The sequence below is a fragment of the Apis florea genome, unplaced genomic scaffold, assembly GCF_048593485.1.
Source record: "Apis florea isolate Af1SG1 unplaced genomic scaffold, ASM4859348v1 contig_2291_pilon, whole genome shotgun sequence".
Classification (NCBI taxonomy): domain Eukaryota; kingdom Metazoa; phylum Arthropoda; class Insecta; order Hymenoptera; family Apidae; genus Apis; species Apis florea.
In genome coordinates this window covers 655,406-670,313 of record NW_028256553.1, presented here as the reverse complement: position 1 = coordinate 670,313, position 14,908 = coordinate 655,406, and the positions used below count along the sequence as shown (strand labels likewise).

The 14,908-nt window shown below is 20.7% G+C and overlaps 2 protein-coding genes across 7 annotated transcripts in view; one reads left to right on the top strand and one right to left on the bottom strand.

Moving 5' to 3' along the window:
* The first annotated feature begins 111 nt into the window (after positions 1-111).
* On the top strand, positions 112-5,079 carry morula (anaphase promoting complex subunit morula). Its single transcript, XM_003689626.4, has 8 exons — positions 112-999; positions 1,149-1,584; positions 1,785-2,023; positions 2,174-2,354; positions 2,445-2,670; positions 2,755-2,939; positions 3,526-4,071; positions 4,181-5,079. Exons 1-8 carry the CDS (start codon positions 925-927, stop codon positions 4,618-4,620), a joined length of 2,328 nt encoding a protein of 775 aa, XP_003689674.2. The 5' UTR covers positions 112-924; the 3' UTR covers positions 4,621-5,079.
* Positions 5,080-6,854: 1,775 nt separating this feature from the next.
* The window catches only part of how (protein held out wings), a 32,776-nt gene continuing 24,722 nt past the window's right edge, over positions 6,855-14,908 (bottom strand). For 2 of the 6 annotated variants that reach the window (XM_086903271.1, XM_086903272.1), the window contains exons 7-8: positions 14,128-14,255; positions 8,844-9,663 (exon numbers count right to left, since the gene is read on the bottom strand). In XM_086903271.1, the coding sequence (XP_086759397.1) occupies positions 14,173-14,255 (83 nt within the window). In that variant the 3' untranslated portion in view covers positions 8,844-9,663; positions 14,128-14,172. Of the gene's footprint in view, positions 9,664-13,988; positions 14,343-14,908 lie in introns of those variants that run through there. The other 4 variants (XM_086903273.1, XM_086903270.1, XM_086903274.1 and 1 more) reach the window with 4 other exon arrangements.

Below are 14,908 nucleotides of genomic sequence, written 5' to 3'. Positions count from 1 at the left end.
CAGAAAATAGTGAGAGAAGGATAGAGCTAATATAAGAATTGATTGCTAGTGTCATCTCTTGAGTATCAAAAACGTTTTTTTAAAAATAGTAAAAAAATAAGAATTGAAAATCAGCGCCATTTCTGGATGTTTTCTGACATTCAAAAAATAACTAATACTAATATTATATTATTATCTTATTTTTATCTTTCTCTTATTATTTGTTCTCTTTGTTTATATGTTTGATTTACAATACCTTAATAAAGATGGCGCTGATTTTCAAATTTATAATATCTCTATCTTTCTTTCATTATTTTTCTAATTTATATTTGTTTTGTAAAATTTATGCGTTTTAAAAATTTATAGTATGAATATTAAATAAAATATTTTATATTTTATTTTAATATTTATTTTTATTAAAATTTTTATTAAATTTCGATATTTTGTTGTTTATATTACATAAATAATAATAACATTTACAATTGTATAAACTACATTAACAATATGTATAAATAAATTTAGCCTTATATATAATAGCATTATATTAAACATTATTCAATGACAAGATTTCATAAGTTGATATTTATATTTATTATATTGTAATAAAAAATAATTCATGAATAATTTATGCATAATTTAATTTACAAAATACTTTATAAAATAATTCAATTTTCGTAAAAATCAAAAGATTTATGAATATAATTCAATATATTTCGTTTATAATACATATTTCATATAATACAAACTTCATATAGCGAAATAATATACATATATTATTTTAGAAGATTCTCATGTTGTTTATATATGTATAATGTTTTCATAATTCAGAAAATAGTGCTTAATTTATGTTTTGAAAAGTTATATTTTCAAAATTTATATATATAATTTATATAAATAAATTAAAGAGAATTTAGAATAAGTGAAAATTATATTGTTACATATAATATGGATAAATCTGAGAGTAATAAAAATGACTTTTTTCTTCGTATACAATATGCATTTCCTATTTTATATGAAAAGGTTTGTTTATATTTTATAAATATTCTAATAAATATAAATATAAAAAATATATTAATTATTATTTTTTTATTAATTACTTATTAATAATCAATCAAATATATATGATATTCTTGAAATATTTGTTTTTAATTTATATTTATTTTATACAGATTCAAAATGAATGTTCAGATAAAGAATTTATTGATGTGGTTAAAGAAATAAAAACATTGAATTTAACACAATTTGTTGAAGATGTAGTTATTTATCATATAGAATTATATATCCGACAAAATGTAGCACCTGCATTTTGGAAGAAGTTTACAAATAATATAAATGAACAACAAGGTTTTGAATATTTTAAAAGTGCAGTAGATGGATTATATACAAGTTTAACAGAATTTTTACCATTATTGAAAAGGTTAGAATATTTGATACAAAATGAAACAACTCAATCTATAACAAATGGAAACAATGTATTAAGTCGATTTAAATTAATTGTGAGATCTACATTATTAAGTCAATTACCACTTCACTATGAACATATAGTTGAACAATTTTATAAAATTGCATTCAATATATTCTGTAGTGCAGATGGTTCTGCTCAAGGTATTTGACATTATAAAATATTTTACAAGTTTTTAATTTTTATTTATTTAATATTTATTTTTATAATTTTTTATTATTATAATTGGCTAAATTTATAATTTAATTATAAAGAATAATGTAATTTAAGCATTAAAGTATATAAATGTAATTTATAATATATAGTATAAATTTAAATTCAAATAAAATTATTTATTTTATAGTAACTATTGGAAGTGATCCTGGAAAATGTATGGGTTGTTATCAAGAAGTGGAAAAATGTCAATGTCAGATGATAGTATACATGTTCCATGAAACAAATGGGAAATTAATTGAATTAGAATTATTAGAAAGATTAGTTGGTAATGTTCTTACATCATTGATACATATACGTATTAAAAATCATGTAAGTCAATCATGTGATAAAACATTTGATGTATCACAATTAACATCATTAGAAAATGTAAGATTTTATTATATTTTATTCATATAATATAAGTATAATATAAATTATATAATATAATTCAGTAAATAATATAAATATAATGCATATTATATTTATATTATTTATTGAATATCCAATAAATAATGTAATCAATATTTTATATTTTAGTGGCTTGAAACAGTTGTTATGAGTTGGTTAATAAGAATATATTCTGGTGGTTTCTCAAAGATTACATTCTTAAGTGATCAAACCCGTAATGCAATAGACAAATTTAAACAAAAATTATCTCATTTCTTATATGAAACATATACAAGATTTAGAATTGAACAACTCTTTGATATTATAATAGGTCATAAAAATTGTTTCAATTCATATATTATTTTATATATACATATATATATATTTATATATTATTTTTATTAATTTTTTTATTGTGTAGAATATCCTGATTCTCAACCTGCAATAGATGATTTACGTGTTTGTTTAGAAAGAACTGATTTACGAAAAATATTAATAGAAAGTTTACAAGAAGCTTTAAAAACAAGATTATTACATCCTGGTGTAAATACACCAGATATAATAACAGCATATATTGCAGCTATAAGAGCACTGAGACAGTTGGATCCCACAGGTGTTCTTCTTGAGACAATAACAGAACCTATTAAGTAATTATTATAAAATATTCAAAGTGAATTAATTTTTTAAATTAATATTATTATTGAATTTGCAATTTATTTGAATATTTTTAGAGTTTATTTAAGAACCAGAGAAGATACTGTACGTTGTGTAGTAAGTGATTTGCTTGATGATTCACCAAGTGATCTAGCAGATGAATTAGTCAAGGGTGAATCTTTACAGTTAGATGATGGTTCTGGTGATGAAGAAAATGAAGATTGGGATAAATGGATGCCAGATCCTGTTGATGCTGATCCTGGTATGTTTATAATGTATTAAAAAAATTAATTAAATCACTGAATATATATTTTATTTTATCATTAATTATTTTCAATCTTGTTTTCAATCTTCATTCTCATTTAACATATTTTTCATTTTTATATTCATTTCATTAGATTAAATAATATTTAGCATTTGATTAGATAATATTTAAGTAAATTATTTAAATGATTATTAATATTAAATATAAATGAATAAAAAAAATTCATTTTATGATCATTAGATTTATTTCTTATTAATTTGAATATTTTTAATCTTTTAAAATATGTAAAAATTTTTATTTTGCAATTTTCATATAGAATAAGAAACTATTTTTTTCTGCTTATTATAGAATATTTAAAAAATACTTATAATAATTTTGTAAATTTATTTTTTAAATAATTATTTTCATTTTTGATATTCATTACTTGACTTCTTTTTTATAGTTTTTTTTATAATACTTGCATTTAAAATATTAGCTTATCTTTTCTATTATCTTATATAATACAAAAAACTAAAATACAAAAATAAAGCATGCATTTTTATTTACTAATATATAATATATTTATATTTTCTTTTTTCTATAGCAAAATCAGCACAACGCAGAATGTCAGATATAATATCAATGTTAGTAAATGTATATGGTAGTCAAGATTTATTTGTAAATGAATATCGTACATTGTTAGCAGATAGATTATTATCTCAATTAAATTATCATACTGAACGAGAAATTCGTCATTTAGAATTGTTAAAAAGGCGTTTTGGAGAAAATCAACTTCATTATTGTGAAGTTATGTTAAAAGATGTATATGATTCTAAAAGAATAGATGGACATATACAATCTAATACTAGTTATACTTTAGAGAAAGATCATTTTCCTACATCTGCATTAATATTATCAGCCCAATTTTGGCCACCATTTAAAGAAAATTGGAAATTGGAGTTACCTAAAATTGTACAAAATCAATTAAATAAATATGTAAAAGCATTTGAAACTTTGAAAGGAAATAGAACACTTTGTTGGAAACCTCATCTTGGAAATGTTACATTAGAAATAGAATTAAAAGATAGAAAATTAGATATAAATGTAACACCAATACATGCCACAATTATTTTACATTTTCAAGATAAAAGTAAGAAATATTTACATTTTATTTAATTCATTATAGGTCATTTAATTTTTAAATTTTTATTAAATTTATTATTAATTTATTAAATGTTATTATATTATTGAATTTGCAGAAGAATGGGCTCTAGAAGAACTTGCAGAAATAATGCATGCTCCTGCAACTGTATTAAGAAGGAAAATAACTTTTTGGGTTTCCCAAGGTCTTTTAAAAGAAATTTCCAATGATATTTTTATATTACAAGAAGAAAGTTCAACCAAAAATAGATCTGTAACAGACATTGTTGAAGAAGAAGAAATAGAAAGCGCAATGGCATCTGCAAGTGATCAAAGAGAAGAAGAACTTCAAGTGTTCTGGTCTTATATTGTTGGCATGTTAACTAATTTAGATTCTATGCCTCTAGAAAGAATTCATCAGATGTTAAAAATGTTTGCATCTCAAGGTCCAGGAGCAATGGAATGTGGCTTACCTGAATTGAGGCAATTTCTTGATAGAAAAGTTAGAGAACATCAATTATTGTTTTCAGGTGGCTTATATCGTTTACCAAAATCATAAAATTATTAAATTATTACTTAATTATTTATAATTATAATGATATGTAATAAATCTATTAATATTTAAAAAGTTAATTACATAATAATAAAGTTTTTAAAAATTCAAAATTTATAGACATTGATAACATCATTAAAGAATAGAGTTTATATTAATATTTAAATTTTATTATGCACTATGCAAAAGAAATCAAATGAAATTCATTTTTTTCTAATTTATGAATTATATTACAAACAGAAAATAATTGCTAATAATATAAATAAAATACTAATTTGTACATAAATAAAATATATACATAATAAATTCAATTATTAATGAAGTTAAATTCATAGCATCGTAAATTGTAAATATTTATAGATATAGATAATTTTAGTATATTATATAACATTGTAAAGAATCGTATATATACATATAATTAAATTATAAATATTACATTTTAATAAAATTTGAAGTGACATACTATTAATTTTATTCAATTACAATTTATTTTTTTCTATCTTATTTGTACTTGAAAATATTAAAATATCATTACTATATCTTTACAGTAATTTTCTTCATTCTTTCTAATAAATTTAAAACAATTTCAGTAAATAATGGAAAAACAAAGTACATTTAATAAATAAATTTTTTAAATAATTTGAAAATAAAATTATTTTATATTTTGACCTGTATTTACTACATATTTTATATTGTTGATTTGAATATCAATAATAAAATAAAATATAAAACAAATCATTTTAATAAATTTTGACAAGAATTAAGCAATTATTGCGATAAATGTAAATAGTAAATACAAATATTAACAAAACTTTCATTCATACACACACGCACACGCACGTATACACACACACACACATACACACAAAAAACATATATATGCATAAAGGGTACATACACATGTTGTTTATATAAAGTATTATAATTATAAATTTTAATATCTTAATTTTTAAAAAATTTTTTATTTAAATAATAATGTTTTTTTCAACATTTTATAACAATATATTCCATATTGTTATTATATTTAATATACATAGAAATAAACAAATATATATTTTTTATTATTATTAATCATTAATAATACCAATCAAAGATTTGTATTAGTATTATTAATATCATCATATCAATACAAATATTTTACACATAATATTTGTTAATTTTATAATTTCTCTTATCATTTTTTTTAAATTTTCAAAATTCTGTATATATTTTTTATAACATAATATGCGTATGTACCTGCAATACTAGTATAAAGCTTAAAAAACATGTAAGTTCATCTACATATAAACAGTCAATAGATATATATATAATAGTTTTAACAATATAATGTTAACAGGTATCCACTTGTTTCATCATTACGTATTTGTATCAAAAGATGAGTATGACTTATTGAAACGCAAAGTTGATAAAACGTATACATAAATAAACAAAAAGTAAATAAGAAATTAAAAATAAAACATTTTTTATTGATCATATAGATTAAATCATATAGATTTAGAATAGATATATCATATATTTTTAGTATCATAGTAAAAAAACTAAATAATCGATTGATCTATATTCGTATTGTATATTAAATTTTAACATGCTCAGTGAAACATTTGCTTATTCATATTGATATGTAGTGATAATACCATACGCGAAAAAAAAACAAGTGAATATCCATTTTAAGGGAAAGTTAAAAAGTGGAGATTACTTTGCCGAATTTAAAATATGTTAAATATATTGGATTGAATATATATTCAATCAAACTAATTCATACTAATTCATAACTAATTCATAATCTATATAATAATAATATACTCTTAAACTGGAAAATGTTTAATTTTTAAGAAAATATATAACTTTTATTTATATATATATATCATTGTATATATTATACAAATTAATTTATATATCGATTATTGATTTTAATTTTTGAAATTTAGAATATTTTTATTCAATTTTTTCCTTATCATTAAAAGAAATTACAGTAAAAAATTGCTCATAATGAATAATATATGAATTTAATAAATGATTAATATTATTATTAAAAGAAATCTTTATGTTCATATTATATTCATATTTATATATGTTCATATTATATTTATATTCATTTATGTCAATATAAGTCATAATCATAAATCATATAAGTCAATAAAAGAAGAAATACATATTCTAATCATATTATTGCACTAAATACACGGCAAAAGTTTCATCAATTTTCAACTTCCCCTACTCTTATATGAATTTGTAAAATATTTATGTTTCTTTTGCATAATATATTTTTAATTATACATATTGTAGAATATAATATAATGAATATACTACTTTAAGCTATAAACTTAAGTAGAATTCAGATCACTCTTAGAGTACAATTAGACCAAGAAATATAATCTATTTACACAAAATAATAGTTATCTCTCCTTATATAATCGAAAATGTTCGAAATGCTTGTTTAAAATACAAGCTTGTTATATAGATTACTAAATATACACAAATGAACATGATAAAAAGTTCTTATTAATACATGTACATATGGCAAATCTAAAGAATCAACAAAATATTCTTGTATATCTAAATGGTATATTTAATAGTAAATAAATCAATCTCACATATAAACACTCTCATCTATAGATAACTTCATTATATAACATTATAAATGTAGATATATTGCAAATAACGAAAAAGATAATAATAAACAATTTCTTTTTTAAAACAACTGTTGTTAATTAATTTAAATTACGATTTGTATTTGTATAAGAATATCAGTTTTAAACATGATTTTTTTATCTACATTTATTAAAAAAAAATAAAAAGATATTTTTTGTCTAAAAATGCAAATTTATCTAAATAAGCAAAATTGAAAATATTCAATAAATGATCAATATCTATTATTTTACAAGTAAATTGCACCGTAATTATATAATAGAATTTTTAAATTATAAAATAATAAAGTGTTATATCTTTTTTATGTTAAAAAATGGAGATTCTTTCTAGCCACACAACAAAGAATTTAAAGAAACATTTAATATTCTTAATATCTATTTAATATAATCGAATATTTTGATTTTTTTACTTTTCTTTGATCAAATTAATAAGAATTAGTAAATTGATCAAATTAATAAGTAAATTCGAAGAAACAAATGTAAAATATTTAGTCTATAAGAATTCGTTTATATTATATTATGTAATACGTATTTAAAGTACGTATTAATATTACAATTAATTCATATGCCATTAAAACTTTACCTATGTGAAGAACTGTCTTACTTACATTAAATAGAAATATTCTTAAATTTGTATCTTCAAGCTTTTTTCTTTTCCTGAGTCAAAGTATTCAATTCACTTAATCAAAATGAAAACAAATTTTGATTTTATATTGCACCTATTACACATGAATATATTATTTTCTATGTTACATAAAATATATAATATTATTTAAATTTTTAGCCCATTTTCTTTTCCTATTCATTTTGCTCTAATAAAGATGTAAGTACTAAATTGATATAACTATTATGCAAAAAAATTTCGTTTTATAATCTGCGATAATTGTCTTAAATAAAAAAAATGTGTATATCATAATGTGATCTTAAAATGAATTTTTATTATTTTAGACAGAACGTTTAAAAAGTGTGATATAACAAAAAAAAATGAGATTCTTATATTAGTAACAAAATAATTTAAAAAATAACTTGTAAATAACAATATTATTGTTAATTGCAATATTATTATCCATTAGTTATATATAAATATTCTTATGCATGTAATCAAATAATTGCATTTACTATGCTCAATCATGAAGTTATCTATTAAAATAATCTCAATCAAAATTTATCTTAATTATAAATGTATCAGATATTGATCATAAATATAAAATGCATTATTAAAAATTTAATATTTTATCATCATTATGATGATTGAACCAAGTATTTTCAGAATATTTTCTAGCTAAAAACAATGTATAAGTATAATAAAAGAAAAATTATTTATATACATTATAAATTCCTATTTATGATAATGTTATAATAATAATAATGCACCTACTAATGTTTTATAATATATATCGTCAGAAATTCAACTTTTACTAATCACATATATTTGAAAAATGGTATCGAAGTTATTAAATACAGTGAATTTTACGAATCAATTTAAAGTAATTTACGAGTCAATTTAAATAATTAATTCATGAATGAGAAATAATAATAAAAAATTAATTTTTTGAAACAAAAAAATAAATCTTAAAAATGTATCTTAATATCAAAATATTTTTATTTTTATAAATTATGCCAAATGACTTTTTATAAATTATTCAATAATTCTCAACAAATATTTTATTAAAAATCATTCATTTTTTTAGTTATATCACGCCTTATGAAACGTTTTATATATGGAAAAGTTTAAAATTTTGCGTATCTTAATAATGAATAAGTTAATATTTTAAGTGAAAAATCGAACTGTTTCATAAATTGTATCGGATTGTATCCGATATTTAAACAAATTGATAAAAAATCAATCATTATAGAATGTATTAAAAAATAATAATTCGAATGATTCTCCTTTTTTTAAGGAGAAAAAAATTAATAATAAATTATATTTGCATTGTTAATAAATTTCTATTCATTGAAAAGATCTGCGCAATAGAAAAATAGGCATGATTGTAACCCATTGTTGCAGAATAGAATAAGTGTTGTTCGTTATATTGAAAATCAAGATACATTTAATCATGATCCTACTTAAATTGAATGATATATTTCTTATTGTTCGAAAACAGAAAATGAATCCTTTTTCATCAATAAGTAACTCAGAATCAAAGACTTAATTACCTGTCCGACGTTGAAGTAAACGCCAGTAAAAGTAAACGCTAACAAAACGAACAAAGCAATTTAAACGAGGCTTTACAATTTAAAGACACGAGGGTACAGGATGGATAAACTTGACGAAGAACAGGGCTGGTGATGCGAACGACGAAGGTGGTCATCTGGTTGGTGAACCGATCGAACGCGGATGTTGTTCCAGAGTCCAGGTGTTAGCACGGGGCGAGTGGATTCCATTGTTAGCACTCCAAGCCTATAGGCCATGGGCAACCAAGGTTAAAAAGAAAGAAAAGAAAAACAGTTTGTTAGTAATTTAATTATGATTGATTCATGTTAACATTAAGTTTTTGAATAGTTCGATAGTTGAAAGAAATACAGTTAGTGGGAAGCACTGCCTTTCCTTAGATATTTAATTATTTTAAATTGTACGATTAAAAAAAAAAAATTCATTTACACAAATCTAATAAGAGATTTGTTTCATTTATTTCAACATTATTTTGCATACACACATGAGAGATAAAAATTAATATATTAGAAGAAACGAATATAATAAAACAAATAACGACTAACAAGCAACTGCTTCGCACTTCCTTTTGATCAATATTAGTATATAAGCATTTATTTTATATAAAACGTGACAGAGACATTGTCAGAATATTATATATCGACGAAATAAAGCTCATACTTCGTTACTTGTCATTCATCGTTTACAATTAATAGGCCTTCTAATTACAGAAAAATAATGAATTTCATATGCATATGATTTGACGAAAATAGTTATGATATTTATAAAATATTAAAAAATGATATTCTTTTTTATAAAAAAAATTTGATCGATAATTAGAGAGTTAAAACTATGTATTTTAGTTATAAGTTTTATATAATCATGTACCCTCCCCGCGTTTAGGATAGTTGAGAAGATAAATCGTACAAAATTTTAAAACAAAATGATTTTAAGATATAAACAAATGTAAAAAAGCAGATTTAGAATAGTAGATGATAAGATGATTTTAGTTATTCAAAATGCAAGGAATTCGTTATTTCCCAAAAAACTTGGTATCATTTTGTAGGCAGCTTGGGTGTGCACCTGCCACCAAATAGTAGCGTTAAATGACATTGTACGTGTGTATGATATTAAATACATAGTTACAGTAATATTATTATTCTGAATTGTATTAATTATAACAATTAATATCCTATCAACAAGCAGGTGTCAAAAGGCCAATGAATTACACGCGTGTTGTACAACAAGGATTTATTGTACAATTTTTAAAAAAAAAGCATACTGTTGTATAGTGTTAAAATTTGTATATATTAAACTATATATATATATATGTAGCGTTAATTGTCTAGCAAAACATGTAGAAAGGAAATATATATATATATAACAAATTAATAAATTTCATAAATTTTTTAGCTAATCACTTGCTTGTCTTAATGCATTAAATCATTTTTATTTCTATTATTATTGATAATATTTGTTTTTTTCATTAATATATGAAATGTAAAAGAAAAGTTATTAATTATATAAAAATATGAGATATTATTTTTTATTTTTAAGTTCAAAAATAATATTATATTACAATAAATATTGATATTAGAATATTATGAAACACGTCCAATGTTTTTTCATTATAATTTTGAATTTGATAAATTACTTTTTCTCTTTTTTTTTTCCTCAAACTCTGGATGATTTTAGAATTAAAAATTAACTCTTTAATACTGTAACATATGATAAATATATACGTAATATTACTTAAATATAAAATGATATAAATAATTAAAGCATATAAATTGCTTTAAAATAACAAACATTTTTTAGTTTTCATCTAAATTATTAAATTATAGATATATTGCTATGAAATATATTATATACACTACATGAAAATATATATACTATATAAATAAAAACATCAAGTTAGTGTCAACTTGGCCGTGTGGAGCATTTTTGGTTAGTTTTATAAAGACAATGCATAGTTATACGTTTCGTGTAAAAAAATGAAATCGCTTCTATAATAAAGGTGCCATTATAAATTATGCGTGGTATTGTTAGTGGTGATACATAAAAAAGGATAGGATGCATTTTTAGGATTAAATTATGAAATATTTTACTTCTACATATAGAAATTCACCAAAAATTATTATTAAAAAAAAAAAAAAAAAAAAAGAAAATTGCTTCATGAAGAGACAAAAAAACTTGAACTAATAGAGTAAAATTAGTTGATTATGTTCTCTTCTTGGGATGCTAAAGAAAGTTACGATTAAATAAATGTGATATTTACAGGAAAATATTTATGGTACGTATATTTTTAAATTTGTATATTTTCGTGCGATATTAAGTGATGTCCTGGATTCAGGTGGAACGAAAACATCCTAAATTGAAAAATAATACAATAAAATAATATTTGAATATATGTTGATATATAGCAAGCCTTCGCATCGTATCGTAGTACCACCCCTGTTATCTTCGTTCGAAATAAATAAACTAATATTTTGTATTTTGTATAAATATTTATTTTAAATGCGCGCGTGATACGCATATACACGCATAAAACGGCAGACGTGAATGGAATGAATAAGTGTTCCACAGGCACAAGTTGCCAAAATATTAATCAATTCTGATATATGATTGATAATTTGATCGTGATTATAGATTTTTATATATGTTTAAAAAATATATATATATTATGTATAAATCTCTTGTAGTAATGTTGTTTCGAAATTGATTTCATATTTAGTCATAAAATGAAAGTTTCATCTTCTTCTTTCCCTTTCACCTTTATTATTTTTAATTTATATACTTTATATTATAAACTATTATTTAATTATTAATAATTATAATAAATAATAAATATTTTTTTTAATACTAATATTATAAAAATGCGAGAAATTGCTATAAAACTGAAAAAAAATGGATAGGTGCGCACCCATACCATACCGTAGTTTCTCGATCATCTATCTTCTTGTTTTATAACATAAAAAAGAAAGAATGACTAACAATATTTTTTTTTTAAATATTTTTAGTTTTGATACCTAATTGCGGGGAGTTAACATTATCTTGAAACTTTAAAACTTTTATAATCAAGTATATAAAAAAAAATCTAAAAAGATATAGAGTAATATATAAAAACTGTAATGCTACATATATTTTATCAGTTTTATCAATTTATGCGACAACAATAGTTTAAAATTATTTATAACGATAATAAATTAAAATTAATAAAACAAATTGCAATATTTTGCAGAAAAAACTAAATTATTAATATATTTCTTTCTTTTTTTCTTAATTTAAAATCTCCTGTAGAAAAATATGAATTAGAATTTATTTTTATAAAAATATAAAATTTATATTATAAACATTTTTTAAATAAAAACTAAACATATTTAATTGAGAATCACATATTTTAAAAAATCTTTAAATATAAAAAGTCTAAGAAACAACACATTTAAAATGATAAGTATATTTTAAAATTAAGATTTAAAATTATTTATTTTATTAATTAAATATACTGTTGCTACGATATAATTAAAAAGATTTATAATTTTGAAAAAATTCCAATATATAGGCTATTTATAAAATCTTTGTAATAATATATAAGCTTTGTAAAATTCATAATATAAATAATATAAATATTTAATAAATAAATTATTAATTTTTTTATAACTAAAAAAAATAAAAAAGATAGAATGAAGAAGAAAAAGAAAGAATTTCTTTCTAAAAAATTTCAATAATTTTTCTTGAACTTTGAAGCTTTCTCAAAAAATTTTATCTTTATATGTATTCAAATTTTTATACATATATTTTTTAATATATGAGTACATTTTTTTAATATATGTAAAATCATTATATTGTAAACATTTTATAATCAAATAATAAGAAATATTTTTATTTTGACAAATTTCTGATAAAGAAAATTTCAAGTAAATAATACATCTTTATGACATTCATTTCCACTAATTTGAAATAAATATAGAATTTTTATTATTACAAATAATTAATTATTTTAATATTAATATAATAATTGAAAGTAACAAAGTTCAAGAATAATAAGCGAATTCTATAAAAAAAAAACTTCTTTTACAAGTAACGCGAGCTATGTGAAAAAAAAAAAATACAATTAAAAATGGGACGAAACCTAATTTTCAGATTCGTGAAGCTCGAATTCGAAAATAAGATTTCAAAATACTCGAAACTTTCAGAACTCAAAATCTTTTTTTCTCCTCTTCTTTTTTTTATCTAAAGATTTTACCAAGAAATGTTTATTAATTCTAATTTTTGAAATTCTTCAAATGCAAATTGATAGTCAGATAATAAAAATAACAATCATTTTTTTTAATTTACAAAAGTTTCGATTTCTCTATAGAAATTATTGTAATGCAAAATTATAGCAATTAAAATAAATTAAACGCTTTAAACACTTAAGATTAGTATTGATTAAATAAAAATAAAATCATATTACAACATTCAGTTTTTATAATCGCAAAATTAGCAAAAAATTTCGAAACTTTTGAATTTTTGAATTTCAAAGAGTTTTAAAATTTCGAGTATTATATTTCTAAATATAATGTATAACAGCGTGATATCTATATATCTGTATTTTTATATAATATATATGGATATTATATACATATAGAGATACACGATATATGGATATTACAAAAGAATAAAGTAAATCGGAATAAAATATAAAAAATGGTACGTTTCTAGGAAACTAACCTTTTCGCGGAGGCGCGTACAGTATTGAAATTGCGCTCTCCGGATTCACGACAAAGCACCAGCCCTTTGATAAGGGTGTTCGCGAATCTGACCCAAGTGCCTACGTTGTTTCGCAGCGGCTGCTGCACCTGTCCCCAACATACAAATGTGTATAATTCATCTGCTTCCATATGCATATATCAATTTCCAGTCCTCGGCAGGTCACTTAACCGCCGCTACAAACAATAATAGTAAATTAAAATTATCCATAAATTGATAATTAAAACGCAAACCAATACTTTTAATATTATACATTTTCCCAAGTATTTTCTTCTTTTTTATATTTAAATTTTATATTTTATATTTGCATGTGCGATATGATAAATCAGAAATTTTCTTTGCCTTCTATCAGTTTGCGTTTAATGAAGCAAATTTTTAAATTCGAAACAGAAATTATATTTCATATCATACATATCATATTCATATTATATTTTATACATGATATATCTGATATGTTCAATATATTAATTAATATGAAAGTATATGTACACGTGTATTAATAGTATTAATTATTAATATTATATTATTTTAAATCTTTTATGTTTTGCTATATATATTTAAAATATTTTTATCATTCTAAAATTTTAATTTTTTTCATCAATTTATAAATAATTAATACTTTACACTTGTATATATAAAAAAGAGCAAGCAAGAAAAATATATATTTAACAATAAAACATTAATTATATTAAACTGTCGTTATTTTTTAACATTCAAAATTTATAGAATATTTATATTATTA

Excerpts from the sequence above, each read along its gene's own strand:
- morula (XM_003689626.4), top strand. The coding sequence starts at position 925 with ATGGATAAATCTGAGAGTAATAAAAATGACTTTTTTCTTCGTATACAA. Across the intron at positions 1,585-1,784 it reads TGCAGATGGTTCTGCTCAAG|TAACTATTGGAAGTGATCCT; the intron begins GTATTTGACATT and ends TTTATTTTATAG. Across the intron at positions 2,940-3,525 it reads TCCTGTTGATGCTGATCCTG|CAAAATCAGCACAACGCAGA; the intron begins GTATGTTTATAA and ends TTTTTTCTATAG.